This window comes from Amphiura filiformis, chromosome 5 (assembly GCF_039555335.1).
Source record: "Amphiura filiformis chromosome 5, Afil_fr2py, whole genome shotgun sequence".
NCBI lineage: Eukaryota > Metazoa > Echinodermata > Ophiuroidea > Amphilepidida > Amphiuridae > Amphiura > Amphiura filiformis.
Genome location: NC_092632.1, coordinates 71,164,174 through 71,188,310, shown reverse-complemented (window position 1 = coordinate 71,188,310; position 24,137 = coordinate 71,164,174). Strand labels below are relative to the sequence as shown.

Genomic DNA, 24,137 nt, shown 5'->3' with positions numbered 1-24,137 from the left:
ACAGTGTTTTGTGGTACAAGATTCTCGAAAATTGTTCCCAAAAACGGGCTAATAAAATTTAATCGGTACTGTATTTGGTTCTTCCCCATGGCAACATTATTTCTTTGGTCGATTTGTAGTGCAATACAAAAAAGGAGAAAACAATCACTCGTCGTGGTTTTATACGCAGCGAATATTTGAAAAAAACTGCATGGAACGTGTTTTTGATCTTGTGAACATGGTGCGTAAAAATGATTTAAACGAAGGATTTTCAAACGGATTCTAAAAATTTGTATAAACACACAAAAATAGTGTTAAGATACATCCATGCACCAACATTTGACTCACTGCAATATTTGATTGCTGAGAAAACGCGGTTTTAGAGAACAACTTTATACGTCTTTTATACGTTTTTTATACGTTTCTTCGTGTAAAGCAGCCACAACCAAAGAATAATGCACATTGATTTACATGTTGTAGAGACTATATGTGTACAGTGTTTATATAGGAATACAGGCTGTATCAAAATGATTGGTACCCATCAGTTTTGATGGTTATTGGAAAGTCTGCTTCCTCCAAATGCAACATTGGATCCTCTTGAAATGACCATAATTTATAGTTAAATGTCTGTTTATGAAATTAATCAACAAATTTTGTGGATACTACAATGTATGTTGCATTTTGATGTGGCAGTCATATCCATATTACTAGAAACTGATGAGTACCAAACATTTTGATACAGCCTGTATATGTGGTTGTTGGGTGATGCTTATCAATCATTGGAAATATTGACAATGGTTTTTGTTCTTGTTTTTTTAATCGATCAAACAGTTGCAATGAATGCATGTGACTAGGATTTTTGTCTTTTCTTTTTCCCACTTACAGATAAACCAAAAGTTGGTGTTACATCGAATGAAAGCAGCTCACGCAGCTGAGATGTCAAACATAGAAGAGCAGGTCTCCTTACTACGAAAACAACTGGAATCAGTCACTGAGTCCTCCAAGGCTCTGTCTCCCATCCAGTGGAGCAAGAAAACTGTCGACATGTCAGTGAATACAGATATAATAGCCGCCACTAGGCAGGCATTGTTAAAACAGATTGAAATGTTTGAAGGAATTGGAGACACTGTGATGTCTCCAACGACAGGCACTTTAAGGACACTGCCAGGTACTGATACTGATAGCATATCAGCGCAGACGGACACTGCGACATCTCCAATGACAGGAAATGTAAGGACGGTACCATCTGATACTGTTAGCATGTCAGCGCAGACACTGCCAGCTTCTGACACTGTTAGCATATCAGCGCAGACGGACACTGCGACATCTCCAATGACAGGAACTGTAAGGACGGTACCATCTGATACTGTTAGCATGTCAGCGCAGACACTGCCAGCTTCTGACACTGTTAGCATATCAGCGCAGACTGATACTGATAGTGTATCAAAGCAGAAAGAAACTGTTAGCATATCAGTGCAGACGGATATTGTTAACGTATCAGTGCAGGTGACACCACATACGCCAGTTAGCGATGTGCTACCACCTCCTCCGCCATCTGTTGCAGATGTCTCTGAAATTCCTGTTCCACCACCACCGCCTCCACCAGGACCAGGGAGTGCCCCTCCTCCTCCTCCGCCTCCACCTCCTCCTGGACCAGGAGGTGCTCCCCACCACCACCACCACCACCTCCTCCTCCACCTGGACCAGGTGGTGCTCCCCCACCTCCTCCACCCCCACTTCCTCCAGGATTTGGAGGCCATGGAACTCCTCCACCTCCACCTCCTCCACCCGGACCTGGAGGTATTGGAATGCCTCCTCCACCGCCTCCTATGAGTGGATTTTCAGATCAGCCACCATCTTCAAGCAAAGGACCATTGAAACCATTTGTTGAACCAAAAGTACCATTAAGAGCCCTGTATTGGAGCAGAATACAACTGCATAAAATGGTCAAAAAAGATGGAGAAATGTAAGTGTCAAACTGAACTGCCACAAAGTTCTGTAAAATAAAAAAGTAATATTTTGTGTTACATCATTTTGTTTTTGGTTATGTTTTGTTTCTGTTTTGAAGATTTAATCCAAATTAATTGTTACATAATATACAATTGTGCTAGAGGACAAGTTAAATAATAATTTTAATTTTTCAGTAATTTTTGAATTAATCTGAAAATATTTAATATTAATTTTGTTTTGATAACACCCTTTCTTTCTTTCAGACCAACCACGCTATGGTCAGAGCTAGATGTGCTGGAATTCAACGCTGATGAATTTGAAGACATGTTCTCAAAGAAGGTGCCTCAGAAGAAGAAGACATTGTCTGATACTTACAAAAAAACAAAAGCCAAAAAGGTGTGTATATAATTCCATTCAGAAGTCAAATTGTGGTAAAAAGGGTGATATCAGCTAATGGCTGATTTAATGAATTTTAAAAGAACATTGAATTTGCTATGAACATCTTAAGAATAATTGTGTTGTCTTGATTTTGATCTTTCTCTTGTGTAAAAAGAAAAAAAGAATTCTATATTTTCTAGGTTTCAATGATTTTATAAAAGTTGGTGATTTGACAAGCTGCAAATTCAATCAGATCACACAGTGTATAAAAATTTATCAACATCTCTCGTTATTTGGAAAGAAACTGCACTGACCGCAGTCTGTTCAAATTTGAGTAGCATTTGGCTATTCCAGTTGAAATTCCCACCCCTATTGAAGACATTACCTTAAAGGGGCATTTCGTGATCCACAACCTCATCCCCCCACTTTTCTCAAAAAAAGTTGAGATTTTTATATCACTGGAAACCGCTGGCTACATAATGTTTATGTACAAAATATTTCTTGCAGATTAATTCGTTTTGCAAAGATATCGTGAAATTTGAATTTCGTTCTGGTGCACCAGAACGAAATTACAACGCATTGTCTATGGAGCAGTGTAATACACATAATCATGCATAACTCGCAAACGCATAAAATCGGAATCAACTGAAATTTTGGGAATAGGCTTTTTCGTGGATATGTACTGAAAAATGTCATAAAAAGAGGATGCTAGGATCACGAAACACTCCTTTAAGGGATCTAGAATGAGCATTTATGGCGTTTCGACAGTATTTTTGTGGGACATGAGAGCACCTCAGGCGTGTCGAATTGCATTCTGAATCTGAAGCATGTCTTTCTGATATCAAATAATTTTCATTTTTGAAATTCACGATATAATACAAATTTTATGACAAATTATTAAAATTTGATATTTTTCAAATATTTGATATATAACAGTCCTCGAAATAAATTTTATAAATCTAATGATATATTCTTAAAGTGTATGTAGCTGGGAGGAAAAGCCGGCGATCAATTGAAAATTTTGACCTTTTATATTGAAGATACAGATTTTTTCCCAAAAAGACCTATTTTTGTTGGTGTTTTGGGAAAAAAATCCATATCTTCAATACGAAAGGTCAAAATTTTCAATTGATCGTCGGCTTTTCATCCCACCTACATACACTTTAAGTTTAAATCATCAGATTTATAAAGTTTACTTCAAGTACTGTTAAATATCGAAAATATCAATTTTTAATGATTTGCCATAAAATGTGTATTACATTGCGAATTTCAAAAAATCAAAATTATTTGATATCAGAAGGACATTCTTCATATTCAGAATGCAATTCGATATGTCTGATGTGATCTAATGTCCCACAATAAACACTGTCCAAACGTTCATACCCCATCCCTTAATCTTCCACACAGTTTTAATTTCAAATGGGGTTACCTGAATGGGTGCTTCCATTTGAAATCTACATCCCCTGCATGGGAGATAGTGTTATTTTAAGAGGTGTATGGATATCAACTGCAACAGCCCATTTTGTGTGGTTGATACCACAGAAGCTGATAAGGTGTATCCCATCATGCTCTCTTGATGTAGTATAGTCGAACTGCACATGCCTTAGAAAGTGTACACAAAATCCCTTACTTCAACTTTCAATTACTTGCTTATATCAGGGGAGCTTAGACTTTTGTTTGAAAAAATATGATCTCTAAAGTATTGTGAAACTATCCATAGCTCTCGATATCTAAGCGGCTCTTACTTATTAGTAGGGTCAATTTTGGACCTCCAGTGACCATCATTTCTAAACAGCAATTTTTTGATGGATTCTTGTACTTTGGGGTATTTTAAACAAAATAAGCTCCTATGTCCCTCACCAAAGTGTGGGCATTAGCTGGGAGAAGCCAAAATCAAAAATGGCCGCCGGAAGAAATTATGAAAAAGTGAATTTTCGGTATCTTCTGAACGCTTTGGTCGTTTGAAGTCATTAAGGTGTCATTTTCGACTAATTTTGTGGTGAGAAATCCATTAAAGGCATTATTTTACCCATTTTTGGCCATCTTTGTCATCAAATCCAAGATGGCCGCCTTTGGCTGTACTAGAAATACATTAAATTATACAGTACATTGAGAAACAACTCATAAAATGTATTACAAGTGCACTTAATTCATCCTTTGTATTATAAATTGAACACCGATTCAATGTTTGTAACATTTATTCACAAATGAGATCGTCTGCTACTGAAAACAATCCAAAATGGCCGCCCATAGCAACCAAAATCCTCATAGCAACACATTAAAATAACAAAAAATCAACGTTTTTTGACATATATGTGCATTTATTATACCTATTCTTAGTATATCAAGGTTGACTGATTGTAAGAAAGTGAAAGAATGGTCATAGGGGGTTGAGGTAAACAAAAAGTTCAAAATGGCTGCCCTTAGCAACCAAAAACATCACAGTAATGCAGTAAAACTACTATAAAATAAGTGATTTTTGACCTTAACATGCTTAATGTGTATGTAATTAGTCTTATCCTAGCAAATCGAGGCCTATTAATTAAATGAAGATACCAGTTTGATCAAAGGAGGTCAAACAAGTCCAAAATGTTCAAAATGGCCGACCAAAGGAGACCATAGCAACCACATTTTACCTAAAAAAAAAAATAAAATGTCTATAAATCATGCACTTTTTGACCTGGTTGAGTATTCAATGTGTCTTTTTTTTTAAGTAAATCATATCATATTGATGGAATGAAGATAACAATTTGGTCAAAGGTGGTCAAACTACTGATAAAATATCCAAAATGGCTGACTAAAGACGGCCATAGCAACCAAATTCCACCTAGCAACGCAGTAAAATTACAATAAATCATGTACTTTTTGACCTGGTTGAGTATCAAATGTGTCTTTCCTAATACATGAAAGCACATTGATGGAATGAAGATAACAATTTGATCAAAGAAGGCCAAACATATCCAAAATATTCAAAATGGTGAATAAAGGTGACCATAGCAACCAAAATTCAAATAGCAACGCTGTAAAATTAATTAATGAGATTGTCTGCTATACCTCGTAAAATTTAGAAAATGTATATATTTTTTATATTTTAAAAGTCATTAGCCGTTTTGAACCATAAGGGGTTGTTTCTGACTAATTTAGTGATAAAAAATCCATTCCAGGTACTATTGTTAGGTTTTCTGGCCATCTTCATCATTAAATCCAAGATGGCCGCCATCGGCTGCACTACTAGAAATCCACTGAATTTTGCAGTATGCATTTATTTAAATGAAACCGATAAAACCATGTTTTGAGTGCATCTTATTCACTGTTTTCACTATTAATTCAAAAGCTATTCAATTCTTGCAATATTTATCCACAAATAAGATCGTCTGCTACCTCATCCAAAATGGCTGCCGGTGGCAATTTTGAAATTTGTAAACAATTTTGTATCCTTTGAACGACCAGACAATTGTCCCAAAATTAGTTTTACCAAATTTTAGAATTTCTAATTAAGAAGTAAATCTTGTAGCCCATTATGAAGATTCTGAGCCAAAAAGTGTGTTTTTTTACACTTTTTTAATGTAATTTAACGTTTTCAGTGAATTTTGATACTAAAAATAGATTATTTTATTCTCCTCCCTTTTGAGAAATATACTTTTACACACACACTACATTTATAATTAAAATGATCAGCCTTAAAGTTTTACCTTTTAGTGGGTTAAGCCAAACCTAAGTGGATGAAAAATAAATCAAAACTTCGGGCACTGATTGGTTTCCGTAGTTGAAATATGGAATACGAGCTTTGTAAAACCTGGAATGCAAGCTGAAAACGTTATATTACATTTAAAAAGTGTAAAAAAAAACACACTTTTTGGCTCAGAATCTTCATAATGGGCTACAAGATTTACTTCTTAATTAGAAATTCTAAAATTTGGTAAAACTAATTTTGGGACAATTGTCTGGGCTGCTCAAAAGATACAAAATTGTTTACAAATTTCAAAATTTCACCGCAGCCATTTTGGATGAGGTAGCAGATGATCTTATTTGTGGATAAATATTGCAAGAATTGAATAGCTTTTGAATTAATAGTGAAAACAGTGAATAACATGGTTTTATCGGTTTCATTTAAATAAATGCATACTGCAAAATTCAGTGGATTTCTAGTAGTGCAGCCGATGGCGGCCATCTTGGATTTAATGATGAAGATGGCCAGAAAACCTAACAATAGTACCTGGAATGGATTTTTTTTATCACTAAATTAGTCAGAAACAACCTCTTATGGTTCAAAACGGCTAATGACTTTTAAAATATAAAAAATATATACATTTTCTAAATTTTACGAGGTATAGCAGACAATCTCATTAATTAATTTTACAGCGTTGCTATTTGAATTTTGGTTGCTATGGTCACCTTTATTCGACCATTTTGAATATTTTGGATATGTTTGGCCTTCTTTGATCAAATTGCTATCTTCATTCCATCAATGTGCTTTCATGTATTAGGAAAGACACATTTGATACTCAACCAGGTCAAAAAGTACATGATTTATAGTAATTTTATCATGTTGCTATGTGGAATTTGGTTGCTATGGCCGTCTTTAGTCAGCCATTTTGGATATTTTATCAGTAGTTTGACCACCTTTGACCAAATTGTTATCTTCATTCCATCAATAGGATATGATTTACTTAAAAAAAAGACACATTGAATACTCAACCAGGTCAAAAAGTGCATGATTTATAGACATTTTATTGCGCTGCTAGGTAAAATGTGGTTGCTATGGTCTCCTTTGGTCGGCCATTTTGAACATTTTGGACTTGTTTGACCTCCTTTGATCAAACTGGTATCTTCATTTAATTAATAGGCCTCGATTTGCTAGGATAAGACTAATTACATACACATTAAGCATGTTAAGGTCAAAAATCACTTATTTTATAGTAGTTTTACTGCATTACTGTGATGTTTTTGGTTGCTAAGGGCAGCCATTTTGAACTTTTTGTTTACCTCAACCCCTATGACCATTCTTTCACTTTCTTACAATCAGTCAACCTTGATATACTAAGAATAGGTATAATAAATGCACCTATATGTCAAAAAAAGTTGATTTTTTGGTATTTTGATGCGTTGCTAAGAGGTGTTTGGTTGCTATGGGTGGCCATTTTGGATTGTTTTCAGTAGCAGACTTATCTCATTTGTGAATAAATGTTACAAACATTGAATCGGTGTTCAATTTATAATACAAACGATGAATTAAGTGCAGTTGTAATACATTTTATGAGTTGTTTCTCAATGTACTGTATAATTTAATGTATTTCTCGTACAGTTAAAGGCGGCCATCTTGGATTTGATGACAAAGATGGCCAAAAATGGGTAAAATAATGCCTTTAATGGATTTCTCACCACAAAATTAGTCGAAAATGACACCTTAATGACTTCAAACGACCAAAGCGCTCAGAAGATACCGAAAATTCACTTTTTTCAAAATGGCCACGCCGTGCCATTTTGGATTTTGGCCTCTCCCAGCTAATGCCCACACTTTGGTGAGGGACATAGGAGCTTATTTTGTTTAAAATACCCCAAAGTACAAGAATCCATCAAAAAATTGCTGTTTAGAAATGATGGTCACTGGAGGTCCAAAATTGCCCCTACTATATGTTTTATATGTATTTGTATGGAGCAAGCAGATTGACTGCAATGCATGATGGGATACTCCCTCCAGCTGCTGTGGGCATGCGCGTACGCAGGAATTTTTCAAGGGGGGTGTGATGATAAAAAAAAAATACTAAAGTAAAGAAATGGTCAGCAGAAGGGTCATCCCGTCCGCTGCTTGCTCGACGCCTTAGGGGTGTCTGAGGGGGATGTGCCCCCTCAGAATTAAGAAACTTTTGCAAAATGAAGACCTAATTGAAGCAATTTGGTGGACCATTTTGGCACTATTAGTGTGTAAAATGTTTAGTTTGAAGCCGAAAATTTGTGAAATAACGGTACATGAAGCCTGAGTGTCTGAGGGGGATGTACCCCCTGAGAATTAAGAAACTTTTGCAAAATGAAGACCAAATTGAAGCGATTTGGTGGACCATTTTGGCACTATTAGCATGATTAGTGTGTAAAATTTTAGTTTGAAAAAGCCGGAAATTTGTGAAATGACGCGTCCATGAAGCTTTTCGGTAACAAGTTTTGTACAGTTGTAGGCCTATAAATTTGTGTTAAACACAAATTGGTAAATGTCGAAAGCAGAAGCAAAAATGGCTACTTGTTTATCCACTACGCAGGGGGGTGTCTGAGGGGGGATGTGCCCCCCTGAAAATTAAGAAACTTTTGCAAAATGAAGACCTTAATTGAAGCGATTTGGTGGACCATTTTGGCTTTATTAGTGTGTAAAATTTTAGTTTGAAAAAGCCGAAAATTGGTGAAATAACGGTCCATGAAGCCTTTCGTGAACAAGAGTTTTCCCTGCTGCAGAAGTTGGAAAAAATTGCAAAATGAAGGTCCGATTGAAGCCATTTAGTGCATAATTTTTACACTATTTAAATCATTGCTTCAAACAGAAAAAAAGGACCCGAACTCAATTTTTTTTTTGCACAAAACCTTTACCTACGTTGCTGGGGTAGGGTCCGGGGGTAGGGTGTGACGATGTGGAGACGAGTGTTGGTGTTAACATGTAGGCCCTATATCCATGTAAATTAACAATAAACCTTTACGTACGTACGTTGCCAGGGTAGATGTGTGATGATGTGGGGGGGTGTTAACATTTATCGACACATGTACGTACGTTGCCTGCCAATACCGGGTATAGGGGTGAGAAAAAATTGTGTGTGGGGTAGTTAATGCATCTATAGGCCTATGATAATTGTGCTAATATGGCCCCTATGATTTGCTCATCTCCCTCCTCTCCTCTCCCCCCCCCCCTTCCTCTCTCTCTATCTCTCTCTCTTCTCTCTCTCTCTTTCTTTGCCTTTTCTCCCCCATTTTTATTTTTTTGGACAGACTCAAGGGGGGTGTTTCACACCCGTAACACCCCCCTTGCGTACGCCAATGGCTGTGGGTTGATATCCATCAAAGCATATCTGCATACACAGTAATAAAAGTTTTTCAAATCGATCCAATTTTCATAAAATTGTTAAAAATCTTGGCGATTTGGAGTTCTTGTTTTACAGAAGTTGAGGTATCAAACTGCAGGTACCGGTAATACTAAATTCTTCACAGATTTAAAACAATTTCAATGTACTTAATCGACCGTGTATAGAATTGTGACCACTCAAAAGAGAGTGGACTTCCTTTATGTGCAGTATGGCAAAGCCAATTTTACACAGCTCTGCATGCAGGTTTCTGATACAAGGTATATTCTGTTGTAAAACTCTATGAGTCACTGTTTATCCATCCATTAATAAGTGGTGGTCTAGTCTAAATAATTTGTTTACAAATTCTTTGCATAATTACCACTTGTTTCAAGATTGCTCCCTATTTCAGAAAAATACAGCACTAATTTTTTGGGATAAAAAATATTTTATGTTATTTTGCCAAATAAAACATAGCTAAATCCTAATACTTCAGTTTTTTCTAAGTTGCAATAAAAGTCAAATTTTAATATTTTGCCAATTTGTGGAAAGGGCCAAAACATGCGTTTTTCATATACCAAAACAATTAAGTCTAAAAACCTGTACTAAGACTTACTTCTGGTTATGCACCCTCATTTTTGGAAACACATTTTCTAATATCTTTTATAACCAGTTATTGAAATTAACATAAAATATTAAATGTATGAGCAAACTCATAGGCTAGACTCAAGATTTTAAATGCTTAGACTTGGGCCAAGTCTTTAATTTTTGTGACTTCAATTGTAAGAAATCATGCAAAATTGCAAGTTTTTGGCCCATTTCTCCTCAAATTGCAAAATTTACAAAGCTTTTAAAAATTTTGCTTTTATTGCTAGTTAGAACTTCTAAGTTAAGGATTAAGATATAATAAAGCTATGTTTCATTTGTCAAAACAAGTTAATGGTTTTTTAATATCAAACAATTAGTACTGTACATTTCTGAAATCAGGAGTATTATCGTTTGCAAAATTCCTTCGTATTGGCCAACCGATTGCGTAAAATCACGACTGCGTCACGCGATGCTACACTGATTAATCGGCGAATGAGATGCTGATGTGATAATGATGTGGTTCAACCCGACTTCATGTTTATGCCATAAACTGCGCCAAAATAAAAACTGCAAAGGAATTTTGCAAAAGATAATAGTTTGTGGAATCTACCAACTATAGTCAGATTATGGCATTGAGTTATTCACTGTTTATACAAGAAGTAACCTACACTGTCAGTGTTAGTTGTCACATATTGACAAGTTACCAACACAAAGCCAGATATTCTGAGCATGGAATCAATCCCAATGTTTCTCTTACTGTAAGCGGATACCTGGCATTTTTGGTATACCATTCTGATCAAGTGATACACAAGAGAATCCTTAACAAGTCTAGTGTTTCCCTACATGTCAACAAACCTGCTGATAAGGATTCTTACAAAGTGTCAAAGCTTAAGTTTCAATCTTAAGGTAGCACTGACCAGATCATCAGCAAATTTGAAAATGGAAACTTTATTTTGAAACTTGCTTTAATTTGGAAGGAAACAAAAGAACCCGGGGGAGGTACTCAAGTTTGGTTTTGGTAGGGACGTGCAGCTGAGAATTTGTAAGTGGACCCATAAATATACCAATTTTTCAAGAAATTTGGACCCATTGATATACCAAAAGTCCAAATTTTTGGCCGAATTTAACCCAAATTTAATTAGTTTTTACAAATTTTCCCAAAACTTTGGGGAAATTTTGGCTAGATTAAGGAATAATTGAGCTATTTTCCGAGAAAATTTTGAAAAAAGGAGCCATTCATATACCAAAATAGGCTTTGAAAAAGGGGTCATTGATATACCAAAAGGCTGAAAATGCTACCCATATTTTCTGCACGTCCCCGTATGGTCATTTGTACTGAGTACCCCGGGCAAAAGAATATGATCTTGACTTCAGTCACACTGGTTATGTGCGGAATTTCCCAAATTTTACTTTCATTTCATCATTTTAATAATCCCCCAGTAGATGACGTAATCAGGCAAGAAGTAGGTCAATTTCAGTAATTGGGTCCTTCTTGAGCCTTATGGCACCTACCTGTTCAACAAAATCATTATGATCACTGAGCTAATGGTGTTTGATGAAGGATGCATCGGAGTACATGCTGTTGCCCGTTCACAGTGTACATGTATATATAACTGGTGATATTAGATGACTTCTAAGCATGAAACAATACCCATCTCCTGTTTATTGTGGTCATCAGTTTTGCCAAGTTTGGTGTGATATGGTTACAAAAAATGCTATTGGCAACATGAGATGTTATATAACTTGCATGTAGGTGTTGATATCCATTCAGATATTGGAAATTTCTCTTGAGGTGAACAGTGCCTGTTGAAATTGGCAGGAAAGACAATAATTTAATTATAATTCCGTAGTTTGTTCCCAAGAAAGCAAAATAAGGGTGGAAGACATTTCACCCCTACTCTGAACACTGTTTTTTTTTCCTATCGGAAGGTAAGGAAGGAACAAATAAAGGAGGTAAGATAAACAAAGAAATGATTTAATACCCCAGGATTCAAACCTTAGGACCCCTCATGTACCAAACACATGATCACCGATCGGTACCCACATCAATGTTGGATCTAGAAAACCTGCAATCATTGTATGATTTAGCCCCAATCCTACAAGATGCAGCTGCCTGCACAGGTACACGGTACTGAGCTGGTACACAGAGAGTACCTACACAGTACCAATGCTGTTACTGCACAGGGTCTACCAGCAGTAGTACTGCACTGGTACTACACCGGTACTCCCCGGTACTGCACAGTTTCTAATATTTTGTTATCATTTGCCATTTATCACTTTTCCTCCAGGCAAAGAAACTACTAGACAACAAGCGTTCTCAAGCAGTCGGTATTTTCATGTCCAGTCTTCACGTAGAAATGAGCGACATCAGACATGCGGTGCTACAAATGGACACGTCAATGTTGGATCTAGAAAACCTGCAATCATTGTATGAAATTGTAAGTGACTCTACGGGTAAATTAGGTAATTCTTAGCCAAGTACTAACACTCAAAACGCTAGTGGCTCCGCGATAAACACACCCCCACATAGCACGGTACAGGAGAAAGCATGCATGCGCCTTACATTGTGTGCACGCTTAGTACACTCAAGGTACGTTTGAGCTTGGCCAAGAACTTAATTTACCTATAGATGGTGTTGATGTAGTTTCATAATTAGAAATAGGGTACTTGAATGTTTGTAGAATTGCTGCTTTGAAATTGTTTTTGTAATTGTTCAAAGTTGTTTGCCACATGTATGACATGCTTATACACAACTGTATGCTACCAGCTGACCTTTGAATGCACATAGTAATGATTAACAGAGCTTACTACAACTCTGAAAAATAATGATTAGACTACTTGGAATTCTCCTGACATGTTCAAGATGCCAATTATCTCAAGAATCATTGACTTGACATATGTGATGCGATCAAGCAAAATTAGTCTGTAGTAGGTCCGCATCAATTTTAGGATTCTTACATTTTCATTTTCAGCGTATTCAAAGCTCCACATTAGTGAAAACCCCATGTCAATACGACCTTTGGTTACAAAGTTACAACAATTTGAACATGGTACATTAAAAAGAAAGAAACAGAAAATCAAGTTTAAAGTTCTTTAATTGAGTCATTTTTAGCACACCTAAAATACATTTTAATTTGGCATAACAAAACGCTAAATCTGAGCTTCTTTTGGAATAATTTCACAATTTTTGACAATTATCGAAGTTGGATGGGGTCAAAAAAGTCACTTTTTTAACATTTTCCCTTCAGAATTTCATTAAAAAATATTTTCATTTGAAAGAAGAATGTTTTTCCCTTCCATTTTTACAAAAAAAGTCAATTTTGATTTTCCCACCCCTACATACATTATTTGACCCATATCTCAAAACTAAGATTGCAGAGTTCCGACTGATTTGCTTGATCGCATCACATATTATTTCTAAAATTATTTTAAAAAGCATATTTCAAGAATAAGACTGTTGGTTAGTTCCTTTTTGTTTCAACTTGTTCCCAAATTGCTGCCCTATCACAAATATATAACAAAAAGACAATCGCTGAATATTTGGTATCATATTAAATCTATAAAATACATCACAAGGCAGCTATTACGAGTCTATATTACTTGCACATGATGTAATTACATACTTAATGTTAGAATGTTGTTGGCATCATATGTAATCTGAAATCTAAAAATATTTTCAATTTCCTTAAATATCATCTGAGACATGGCGCTTTCAATCTGTGAAATTACATGATAGATGATTGATACGTGTGGGAAATAAACATGATGAAGTCCTAAAAATATCCGGTGGTTGTTATTATTTTGTATGGTGCATATGTCTTGTGCATCCATTTTCAAATGACCAATATTTTGGTTAAATATAGGACAAGCTTTGTGTTGGGTTATATATATATATATATATATATCGAGAGCCACTGGAAATGACAGGCATTGCATAATAGTTGTTTTTGTATGAAATATTTTCATAAATTCAGTAAAATGTGCCCACATTTTGTAGAGGCTTATATAGTGGTCTCTGTTTGTAGATTTCATGATTTGTCAATATTGTCTTGTTATTTTGTACTATTCAGAGATTACAAATTAATGAGACTTTGGTTTGGATCCGTAAAATCTTAACTAACAAAAGCAGATCACATTTTCTATGGGTCATCAGTGATGCCAACGCAGCGCCTTAGGCGCACAATTGGGCTAATTGGCGATCACTTGCCGCTACACAAAAAAGCATGCCGCTACTTGCCTAAAATTGGGCTACTTTTGCCTGTCTCAGGCAGCGGCAGTATAATTTGATGGATTTTCCTTTCAATTTAGCCGATTTATAAAGGTAAAGTCTCTGAAGCTCCAAATTGCAATTACAATGGGTTTTGTGACCATTTATTGATCAGTCAGTAACTTCCCAGTTTTTTTACCGGGAGTTTTTTTTGGAAGCTTAAAAAATTGGGCTACTTGAGAATCCTTTACCGCGGCCTGGCGAGTCATTGCGCCGCGCCTTGACGCTGAAAAGTTTTGGCAACACTGTGGGTTATTAATGCTCTGTATGCTAGCCATAGGCTTCAACATAAAAGTCCCAAGTTTTGAAATATTTTCTTAAAATATCAAGAGCTACCTCAAGAGTCTCTGAACTAATACTAAATGTACAATTAAATTTTGGCCCCCACACATATGTGGGGCTTATGTTATCACCCATATGATTGTCCGTTTGGCTGGCTGGCTGGCTGTCCAGGTGGAAGCAAATTCATTAATCAACTCTGCAGCTCTAAAGCAATAACCAATCAACTTCAAATTTGGTATGGTGGTAGTATATGATGGCCTGATTTGCTGTATAGTTTTGTGTCATGTTACTGAAGTATGATCATCTATTTTGACTACCGACATGGTATATGATTGTTTATCCTTCCCTCTGCTTGTTTTCAGAGACCTCAATCAGATGAGCTCAAAACAATAGATAACTATTTAAAGAAAGAAACTGACGAACCATTGGACAAACCTGAACAGTAAGAGTTATAAATATTATCAGTTGTAGATTTATTGTAATTGATTGTTGTGTAAATGCTGCTTAAAAGTCTCCAGTAGATTTAGATGTTGACATTTTGGAACAATCATAGACAGTGCAAATGGCAGATTTAAATGGAATCTAATGAATAAAAAGAGCTCAAATTTGTTAATTTGTATACCTTCATATTAAATTTTGTTAGATTTTGATAAATCTGTAAGATTGAATTTTTAAATTTGCAAAATTTAATTCAGAAGTGCACCCAGCACAACCCATTTTCAAGAAAATGTTCAAAATATTAAGGCCAAATCGTTGGTTAAATTTGAACAAATTAGCATTGCTGTTTGTATATTTCCAGAAACTTTTGCAAGTTGTACATAGCCCAATTTCGTTCAAATTCAAACACATAGCAGTATTTTGAAAGAAAAAAAAAACCCTGAATTTAAAAGTTGCGCTGACAATGATCGATGGTTATTAAAGGCATGCATTGTGGCATGTAAAACCTGAAAACAATACAATTCACTGTAACTTTTAAATTCAAGGTTTTTTTCTTTAAAAATACCGATGTGTTGGTAATATATAACAGAATTGGGTGAGTGGGGTATCAAAATGAGCATACATAAACCACCTTACTTTCTATGTTTAAATATTGTGAATATGATAAATAGTTCTGAAGCTATTGGCGTATTTGTAACGGCTATGTTACTTTCTGTGAAGTCAAACACAATGCTCTTTATTTGTGTAATACCCATTTGGGAACATACACCAGTAAGACTAAAGTCCGATTCTTACTCCACATCGCAGCGCGCATTGCACAATGAAATTAAAATGTATATTTTGTTTTAAAAGCATGTGGGGTCAGCATCTCCTTTTTTGGTTATTCTACCGACCTTGATTTTACAGCAGCCAATCACAAGTGTGAAGGGCTGCGATATCGCAGCGCGATGCTATAAAGTTGAACAAAATCCAACTCCATCGCGGACCGAAATTTCCACTGCGCGATGAGAATTTTTACCGCCAAGCTTGTAAAAACCTGGCTCAGATTTCAGTATTTATAGCATCGCAGCATCGCATCGCACTGTGATGTGGAGTAAGAACCGGACTTATGCATTATTAAGGTCTCGTTTGCTTTTCTTCTTGTAGGTTTCTACATGAGCTGTCTCAGATTCCTGATTTTGCTGAACGTGTTTACTGCATTACATTCCAGTCTGAATTTAAAGAAAATCTCACCTCTGTGTCTTCCAAACTCACTGCCCTGCAAGAAACATGCAAGGTAAGTGTGTAAGGTGTGGATGCTTGGAGCAAATTTCAAAGGTTCTTATTCATTGTATTGTAGGTAAAGCAACATAAAACCATAGGTACGTATGCACAAAACAAGTTGGACCAGGTCTAACTTTAAATCTGGTCTAACTATGAGGTTAGACAATAGGGAGGAATCCTTTTACTCTTTTTTCTTTACCTGCTTTACTCCTAGCTAAGTCCAAAAGTTAAACTTGTAAGCTACATGTATTTGCCGTTAACTGAATCGAAAATAATATAGAATAAGGTATGTAAATACCAAAGAGTTCCTTCTCCCTAGACTAATTTCCATAGTTAGACCAGGTCTAATTTGTTTTGTGCATACAGACCTAACTGTACAATGTGCTTCTGTCCTAGTTCCAAATCTGTAACTTGGGTATGATTGTGTTAATGGATCTACGATGCATCGTAATTACTCTTGAAATCCATCCCTGCACTGATAAAGCACCTTCCTCTTATTGAGGGATTAGACAGCTTTATTCTGTAAGCTGTATGGTGGCTTTCTTGATACTGGGCTAACTCTTGAGCTAGCAACTAGATTGTGTTAGGTAATTAGAGGTAGAATCAAGGAGCAGTATCAGACTCATTATATGTGTATATCCATATCAAAAGGATGCACTTGTTGGCTGCTACATGTGGCTCTTTTTACACAATAACTAGGAATAAATACCAGACTCATCTCAAGTGGAGGTGATTTTAAGTCATTCCCAATTCACATGGTTAAGGAATACAGAAACCATTCATAAACCATGTGACTTGGGATGATTTAAAATGACCTCTACTTGAGATGAATCTGGTATTTATTCCTAGCTATTATGTAAAAAAAGATGCATGTAGCAGCCAACAAGTGCATATGGACGTTTACAAATGTGCTCTTTTCCCAATCATGATAATAACTGCACGAAGCTAAGGCATAAGATACCTAAAGTGCATTTCTTGCATTCTGTCAACAATTTGTTGTTGGATACTCACATTGGACTTTTTGATACGTTTTCCCTCTGTTCAGGCTCTTCAAGAGAATGAAAGTGTCAAACATATTCTTTCCATTGTATTGACATTTGGCAACTACATGAATGGAGGTGAGTAGCTCAGCAAACACAAAACGTTTTACAGAAAACGTTAGGTCGTATAAAGGGTATAAATGCTTTAATAACATTGAAAACTTGATGCAAAACATTTGAAGATAATGTTATTTAAGTATTGACAAAATACTTCACAAAACTGTCTGCCCAAAATGATTTCAAAATACATTATGACAACATTTTCAAAGTGTTGTTGTAAAATTTTCAAAAAGTGCTTTTTCATATAAAATTTTTTAAACGTTTTCATGGCCTTTATATAACCCGAAATTTATAAATGTTCCAACATTTTGAATAAAAACCAAAACGTGTTAATAACTTGTTCATAACATTTTAAGAACACTTTTGCATTTGCTGGGAGGGCATTTACGAGTCAGTTGTAATAATACTAGTGAAAAAAATGGAGAATATAATTTTTGTTCCGCACCTTTTTTTTCTACTCTGGAATTAAAAAAGAAGTAGCTTCCATAATATCTGCCATCACAAAATAATCAAAAAAAAAATTGAGTTTCTTTTTCCCTATACTTGATTTTGTGTAAATATCACAAATAAGCCTTTGCACACGATCAACTCCGTGTCTTGTGTTTGCCTTTCAGGGAATCGAACCAGAGGTCAAGCTGATGGCTTTGGTCTGGAGATTCTTCCCAAGCTGAAAGATGTCAAAACTGCAGTAAGTTGTTATACCTGCAAATATTTTTTTTTTATTTATGTTTTTACATTTTTCATATATCATGGAGGAAACATCAATCAGAGTTATTTTACTTGTCAGCTTCTGTATTGGTGCAAAGTCAAGTACGATAGAATTTCCATCAGAAGAAGAGTGTTTGCGATACATGTAACACATGAGCATATGTGACGTGTCTTGTCAAAAGGAGACACTTTTGAGCAGGATCGTAAATGGAGAAATAGCCAAAAATCTGTCGGAGGGTGATTTTTTCACAATTTGGGTTTGTTGTGAATTTGTGGTGTTATTAATTTTTAAAATATTGTCTGATAGTTTCAGACCGGAATATAACTGGCATCTTGTATTTTCAGAGACATTTTTCAAGGTAATTCCTACTCTCAACATTGTCAATAATGTTTTTATTGGCCGATATCTCAATTTCGAATTTTATAATACCATAAGTTACGAACTCAATATCTTCACTTAGAAATGTCCGATTTCATTGGCGAAAACGATGTTGTGGAGCAAAATATCTCTATATTTAAGATATGTAAAAACCTCAAAATTTATATAACCTGCCCAAAAGTGTCTCCTTTTGACATGACACGTCACATATTTGCACACATTTGTCTTGTAAGCATAAGGTTGGGATTCAGTCATGCACAATTATCCCAAAATCAATCTACGAGGGGGTATCAAAAAGTTTTAGAAATCGCCCAGAAGTGAAAGAGCTATATCAATGAAATTTTGTCAGTGCAATCACTGGTCCTTATGTACATTATGGTCCAAAAATTATCTCATAAGTATGTGTACTTTTTTTACAGGTGGCACTAGATGCCAATAACCTGCTGCCCCAGTTACTGCGCATAAACTGCAAGATTGAGAAATTGAGGCAAGCAGCATTATTAAGATCCTGCTTTTGAAGGGTTGCAGTGCCTAGAAAATTGATGATGAAATGAAAGTTATCTTCGGTGGTGATTGTGATATGTCACTGTCGCCTTTTGGAAAAGGAATTTTTATTTCATCACAGATTTTCTGGGCACTGTAACCCTAAAATGGAACTTAATCATGCTGCATGCCTCAATTTTCTCCATTTTGCTGGTTATGAGGTTACATAGGCAGGTAGTGACATCTAAAAAAAAAAAAAAAAAGTAAACATACTTATGAGACCATTTTTGCACCATAGTGTACATAAGGACCAGTGATGGCACTGACAAAATTTCATTGATATAGCTCTTCACTTCTGGGCATTTCTAAAACTTTTTGATACCCCTCAGATATTAATTGATACATATTAAAAGGAAGATGAGGAGTTTTCATTTGAAATACTCCACCCAGTGACCTAACCAGAGAGGGGAGTGCATAAAACCCACTACTTAAGACCAAGGGTTCTCAACAGTTTTTAAACTAAGGCCCGCTGTCTAGAGGCCTACCTTATACATGTTGGGTCCCAGGTAAGGGTCCACAGCGCAAAGCGCCATGAAGCTCTGGGCATTTAATGAAATTAAAGTTGTCATATGATTTTCACAGGAGATAATTTTAGGGCTTCTGAAATCTACCATCAAATTGACATCACATGTTCAGATACCTTGCCATGTACAAAAACCTAACCCTGCCTACTGTGTAAGCCATTCCTGCTGATCCCTGCCCCTTGATTATGAAAGTCCTGGTAACACCATATGTACATGTAAACACCAAAATAACCTACTGTGTAGTTGCTCTCCCAATAATTGCACTATGAGTGTAAATCAGGACTTCTTTCTCACTGTAAATGGTAGGTCCTTTACAGAATTGATTGTTTTGTATTATATTTTTTAGTTTATATGCCTTTGAAGAAGGGGAAAAAGTAAACAAATGATTTCCTTTCTGTGCCATTAAAACAATGAAGTGCTTAATTAATATTATGCTCAAAAATGAATTTTATTCTTTGCTTGTTGTTTTCTTTGTAGGATAACAGTTCCAGTCTTCTGCATTATATAGTATCATATTATGTGGAAAAACTTGATGAGGTAAGAAATGCTGCTATCTGTAGGTTACGCTGATGGTTTTTTTTTTTAAGATTAACTGAATTTTTGTGATTAGCTGTGTGTAAACTTGAAAAGCAAGATTTCTTCAATAGTCCTCGCAAAGTGTGCCTGGGGTGTCAAGTGTGCCGTCTGACCTCATTCAAAATAATATGTGTTAAAAGCTTCATAGTATGCCCATTTTAGAATACTGATTAATTTAATGTATAGTGATCTCCAAATAATTAAAATGGTATGATTTTGTACACACGTAATTTAGCGTAAATTTTAACAACTGCTTTATTGAATCATGAAAGTACACGTCGTAACTTAAGTCCTGACTTAAAGCACAGTATGCAAAGGTATTCTATTGTTATGATGATAAAATTATTTTACGTTTATCAATATCATTGTCTACAACATGATGGTATTCACTTCTCAATAATTAGCAATTTTGTGGAATTTGCAGGATATTTTATAATCTCTGTAATAGGCTAAAAAGTTAATGAAAAAGAAATGAAAATACATCTTTAGGAATAGATGAATAACTTTGCGTGATCATTTCACATATACACCCATACTGTTTGTGTTGATTGACACTGAGCATAAGCCAACACCTATTTTCCACCCCAATAAGTTTTATAGTTTTGTTTGCATTTCCCATTTGAATTCACTGACCTGTAGGCGTGACTTCTGTTGATATATTTTCACACGTAGCAAGAGACACAATTTATTAATCAAATACTTTCATACTTCAGTTGTTTTTGCAACTAAATGTAATAGGCATTGAAATATCTGGAACTCTGTAGTCAATAACTATTGTCAATATTTGTGTTTTTAATTGTTATGAACCAACTTGCAAATCGGTGACCTAATTGGGATATTCCATTTAAAATCCACACTACCCCTGTGGAAGATTTAGCTAAAGTCTGCCACAGAGGGAGTATCAATTTTGAATAGAATACACAATTGGGTAACTTCAATTTGAAATACTTACTCCAGTTGTGGAAGATATAGGTAAAGCCATAATACAGGGGGAGCGACAAAAAAAGAAAACCCTGTTCTACAGGTCCGACCGACCCAGATTTTGAACAAATTGGGAAGAAAACAAATTTCCTGTACAAATGAATGCCAACCCAAATTTCAGAAATTTCAGGAACAAATTTGTTTTTTGTATTTTCTCAAATTGCAAATTATTAACAGATTTTGGTGATTTTTTTGGGTCATTTAAAAAAAATAAATAAATAAATGGCCGGCCGACCGACCGACCGACCCTACTAGAAAGGTCCGTCCGCCCGTAGAACAGGCTTTCTTTTTTTTTTTGTCGCCTTATGGAAGATATTTCCAAAATCTTCCACAGGGGTGGTGTGGATTTTAAATGGAATAGCCCATTATATGTAAAGGCAACCAGAACGAAAGTGTATCAATAGAATATTGATTATAGTGTGTCACCTGTCATGTTGAGAGTAACGCCATGTTGGATTTTGCAGTGGCAAATTTGAATCTGTACGTTTCTGCTTCGCCAGTGTAACAACAAATCGCCCTTCTACGCATATGTATATGCCTGCGGGATTATGTTAGCGTGCACAATACAAATCGAACATTGCGTTCCTCTCAACTTGAGACGAAACACACTATAGAGGTCGATGGCTATAATCTATATATCTACCTTCAGTCATTGGCACTAGCTTTGAAGTTTAGCGTGTGCTGCGTTGGCTTAGCCTTGTTTTTTGCGTGTACATATGCGCCACTTAGATAGCGCGCGTAAAAATATGTTTACACACCAAGTAACGCTAAGCTAACACAGAACACGCTGAACTTCAAAGCTAGTGCAGCTGACTGGGGGTAGATATATAGACTATAGTTATGATTATGTTGTAGATCAAGTGACAAGTATTAATATGTGTGCCATTTTATTTTTACTGCATTGTGAAGAAAAGATTGAACTTGCAAGTTCATTGATAATAGTCATTTGATTGATTTGAACATCAACTAAATCATATCCAGTCATTAACTCATTCATAAATGTCACAAAGGGATGTTATAATTGCCTTTTCAAAAAGGGGCATTTCATGATCCACAACCAAGATTTTTATAGAACTGGAAACCTCTTGCTACATAATGTTTGTGTACAAAAAAAATCTTGCTGATTAATTCATTTAGCAAAAATATCGTCAATGTTGTATTACAACATGGGCCTACAGTGAGATACACAGAAACCATGCATCACTCGCAAATTGAATGTAAAATTGGAATCAACTGAAATTTTAGAAATAAGCTTTTTGTTGTGGATATCTACTGAAAAATGTCATGAAAAGTGGATGATAGGATCACGAAATACTCCTTTAAATCCCAAAATAAACAAGAAAACAAAACCCTCATTATTATTACATACATTTTCATATGGACTATTTACAGCATTGGGTCTAATTGTCTGATCCATTTTGTACTTTTCAGAATGCAGGCACAGAAATGGCTCAGTGTCCAGTACCAGAACCCGATAAGATTGGACAAGCAGCTCTCTTAAAATTTGAAGACATTGAAAAAGAATTGAAGAGAGTGAAGAAAGATCTTAGAGGTAGGTGAAGAAAAAATACAGACCTGCCACCTAGTAAGTTTTTCCCGTATTTCATACAGGAATTCGTCAAAAATACGGGCGTACGTTTTTTTCCAAGAAAAATACAGTGAACATTGACCAAAAGAATATATAAAAATCCCCATTTTAAAAAGGTATGAAAGAGACTAAATTGCCGTTACATGCATTGTAAGTGTGTATGAGGCTATATGATACCCAAACCGGGGGTAGCAGTCATCTATACATGTGTGTATAACCGAAAGTTGCCGTGGGTATGATGTTGATGACAGCCATATTGCTAGATTGTTAACATGGCCAGTCTTCTTGAATCATTTTACAATCCAATTCATCCGATGTCTACAGAGAATCATGTTTCTTCCCAACATAGCTTATGTGGAAAAGGAAGGAATATGGCCTCTATGGACTGTAATTTTATTGAACGGGGGACAAAGATGGATTCAGAATCGTTTGAAGCAGATCAGAAAGAACTTTGGAAGTAGGAATGGCTAAACCGCGTAGTCGTCACGGAAAATGAGGAAATCATGCATGATGTGCAATTTGTAGTGTGGATTTTCAGCATCGCTCAAACTTAAGTGGAACATATAACATTGTACGTAAGCTCTTCAACGCTTGATATTTTTAGAAAATACGTTTTTTAAATGAAAAATACAACTTTTGGGGTTTCAGAATAAAGTTTTGTGATCTCAAAGGTTGGCAGGTCTGAAAAAATATATTACGGTTTTTTTAAATGCATTGTAGCAAAACTAAATATATTTTAATTATGTTTGTGCTGAAAGACAATAATTATTCCCTTCCTGCATCACCTGAGACAACACAGTGACATGCTATAGCGCCCTCTTGCTGTCTTAAATATGAAAGTTTCAGTATGATATTCAACCATTTGCTAATTTTGTTATACTATTGTTTGCGCTGTCATCAACAGAAATCATATCATATACTCTGCTTGATCAGCCATTGAAATATGCTATTCCAGTTGAAATCTATACACCCCTATAGAAGATATGACCTGCATCTCCCACACAGGGGATGTAGATTTCAAATGGAGTCACCAATTCAGGTAACCCCATTTGAAATACACATTCCATGTGTGGAAGATTAAGGTCATGTCTTCCATAGGGGGTGTATGGATTTCAACTGAGATGGCCGAGCGGTTAAGGCGTTGCGCTGTCGGCTGGGAGATAAGATCGACGAGAGTTCGTGCCTTGGGCTTGCCTTAGGTGAAAATTCTCTTTCCTCCCAAAAAGTTCCTATATGTTCGGGAATCCTTCAATTGAGTTCAGTTTCATCACAGAATTTAATTGTAGATTTTCTTCTCGCCCCCATACACTGCTTAGCACGTGCAGATATAGGTAGTGTGTGTGCGATGTCCCGTGGTTCGGAAGTCACGTAAAGCCGTTGGTCCCGTGTTCAGGAGGATTCATCCCTGTACACGTTAAAGTGTCAGAGCTATTCGAAAAGAGAAGGGGGACCATCCCCGGTTCTGATATCTGCACTTAATCCTAGGTTCCAGGATAAGTTGGTGAAGTACAGTATATCTGCCAATTCCGACTCAACCCTAACCAGTTTTTATC

At 35.8% G+C, this 24,137-nt stretch overlaps 1 protein-coding gene across 1 annotated transcript in view; it reads left to right on the top strand.

The window, feature by feature from the left end:
• Positions 1 to 24,137, top strand: part of LOC140153656 (uncharacterized) — a 114,299-nt gene that overhangs the window by 67,171 nt on the left and 22,991 nt on the right. The window contains 10 exon segments of the mRNA XM_072176456.1: positions 865 to 1,644; positions 1,647 to 1,945; positions 2,193 to 2,325; positions 12,224 to 12,373; positions 14,847 to 14,926; positions 16,069 to 16,198; positions 17,231 to 17,303; positions 17,900 to 17,973; positions 19,917 to 19,976; positions 22,428 to 22,548. Of these exon segments, the coding sequence (XP_072032557.1) occupies positions 865 to 1,644; positions 1,647 to 1,945; positions 2,193 to 2,325; positions 12,224 to 12,373; positions 14,847 to 14,926; positions 16,069 to 16,198; positions 17,231 to 17,303; positions 17,900 to 17,973; positions 19,917 to 19,976; positions 22,428 to 22,548 (1,900 nt within the window).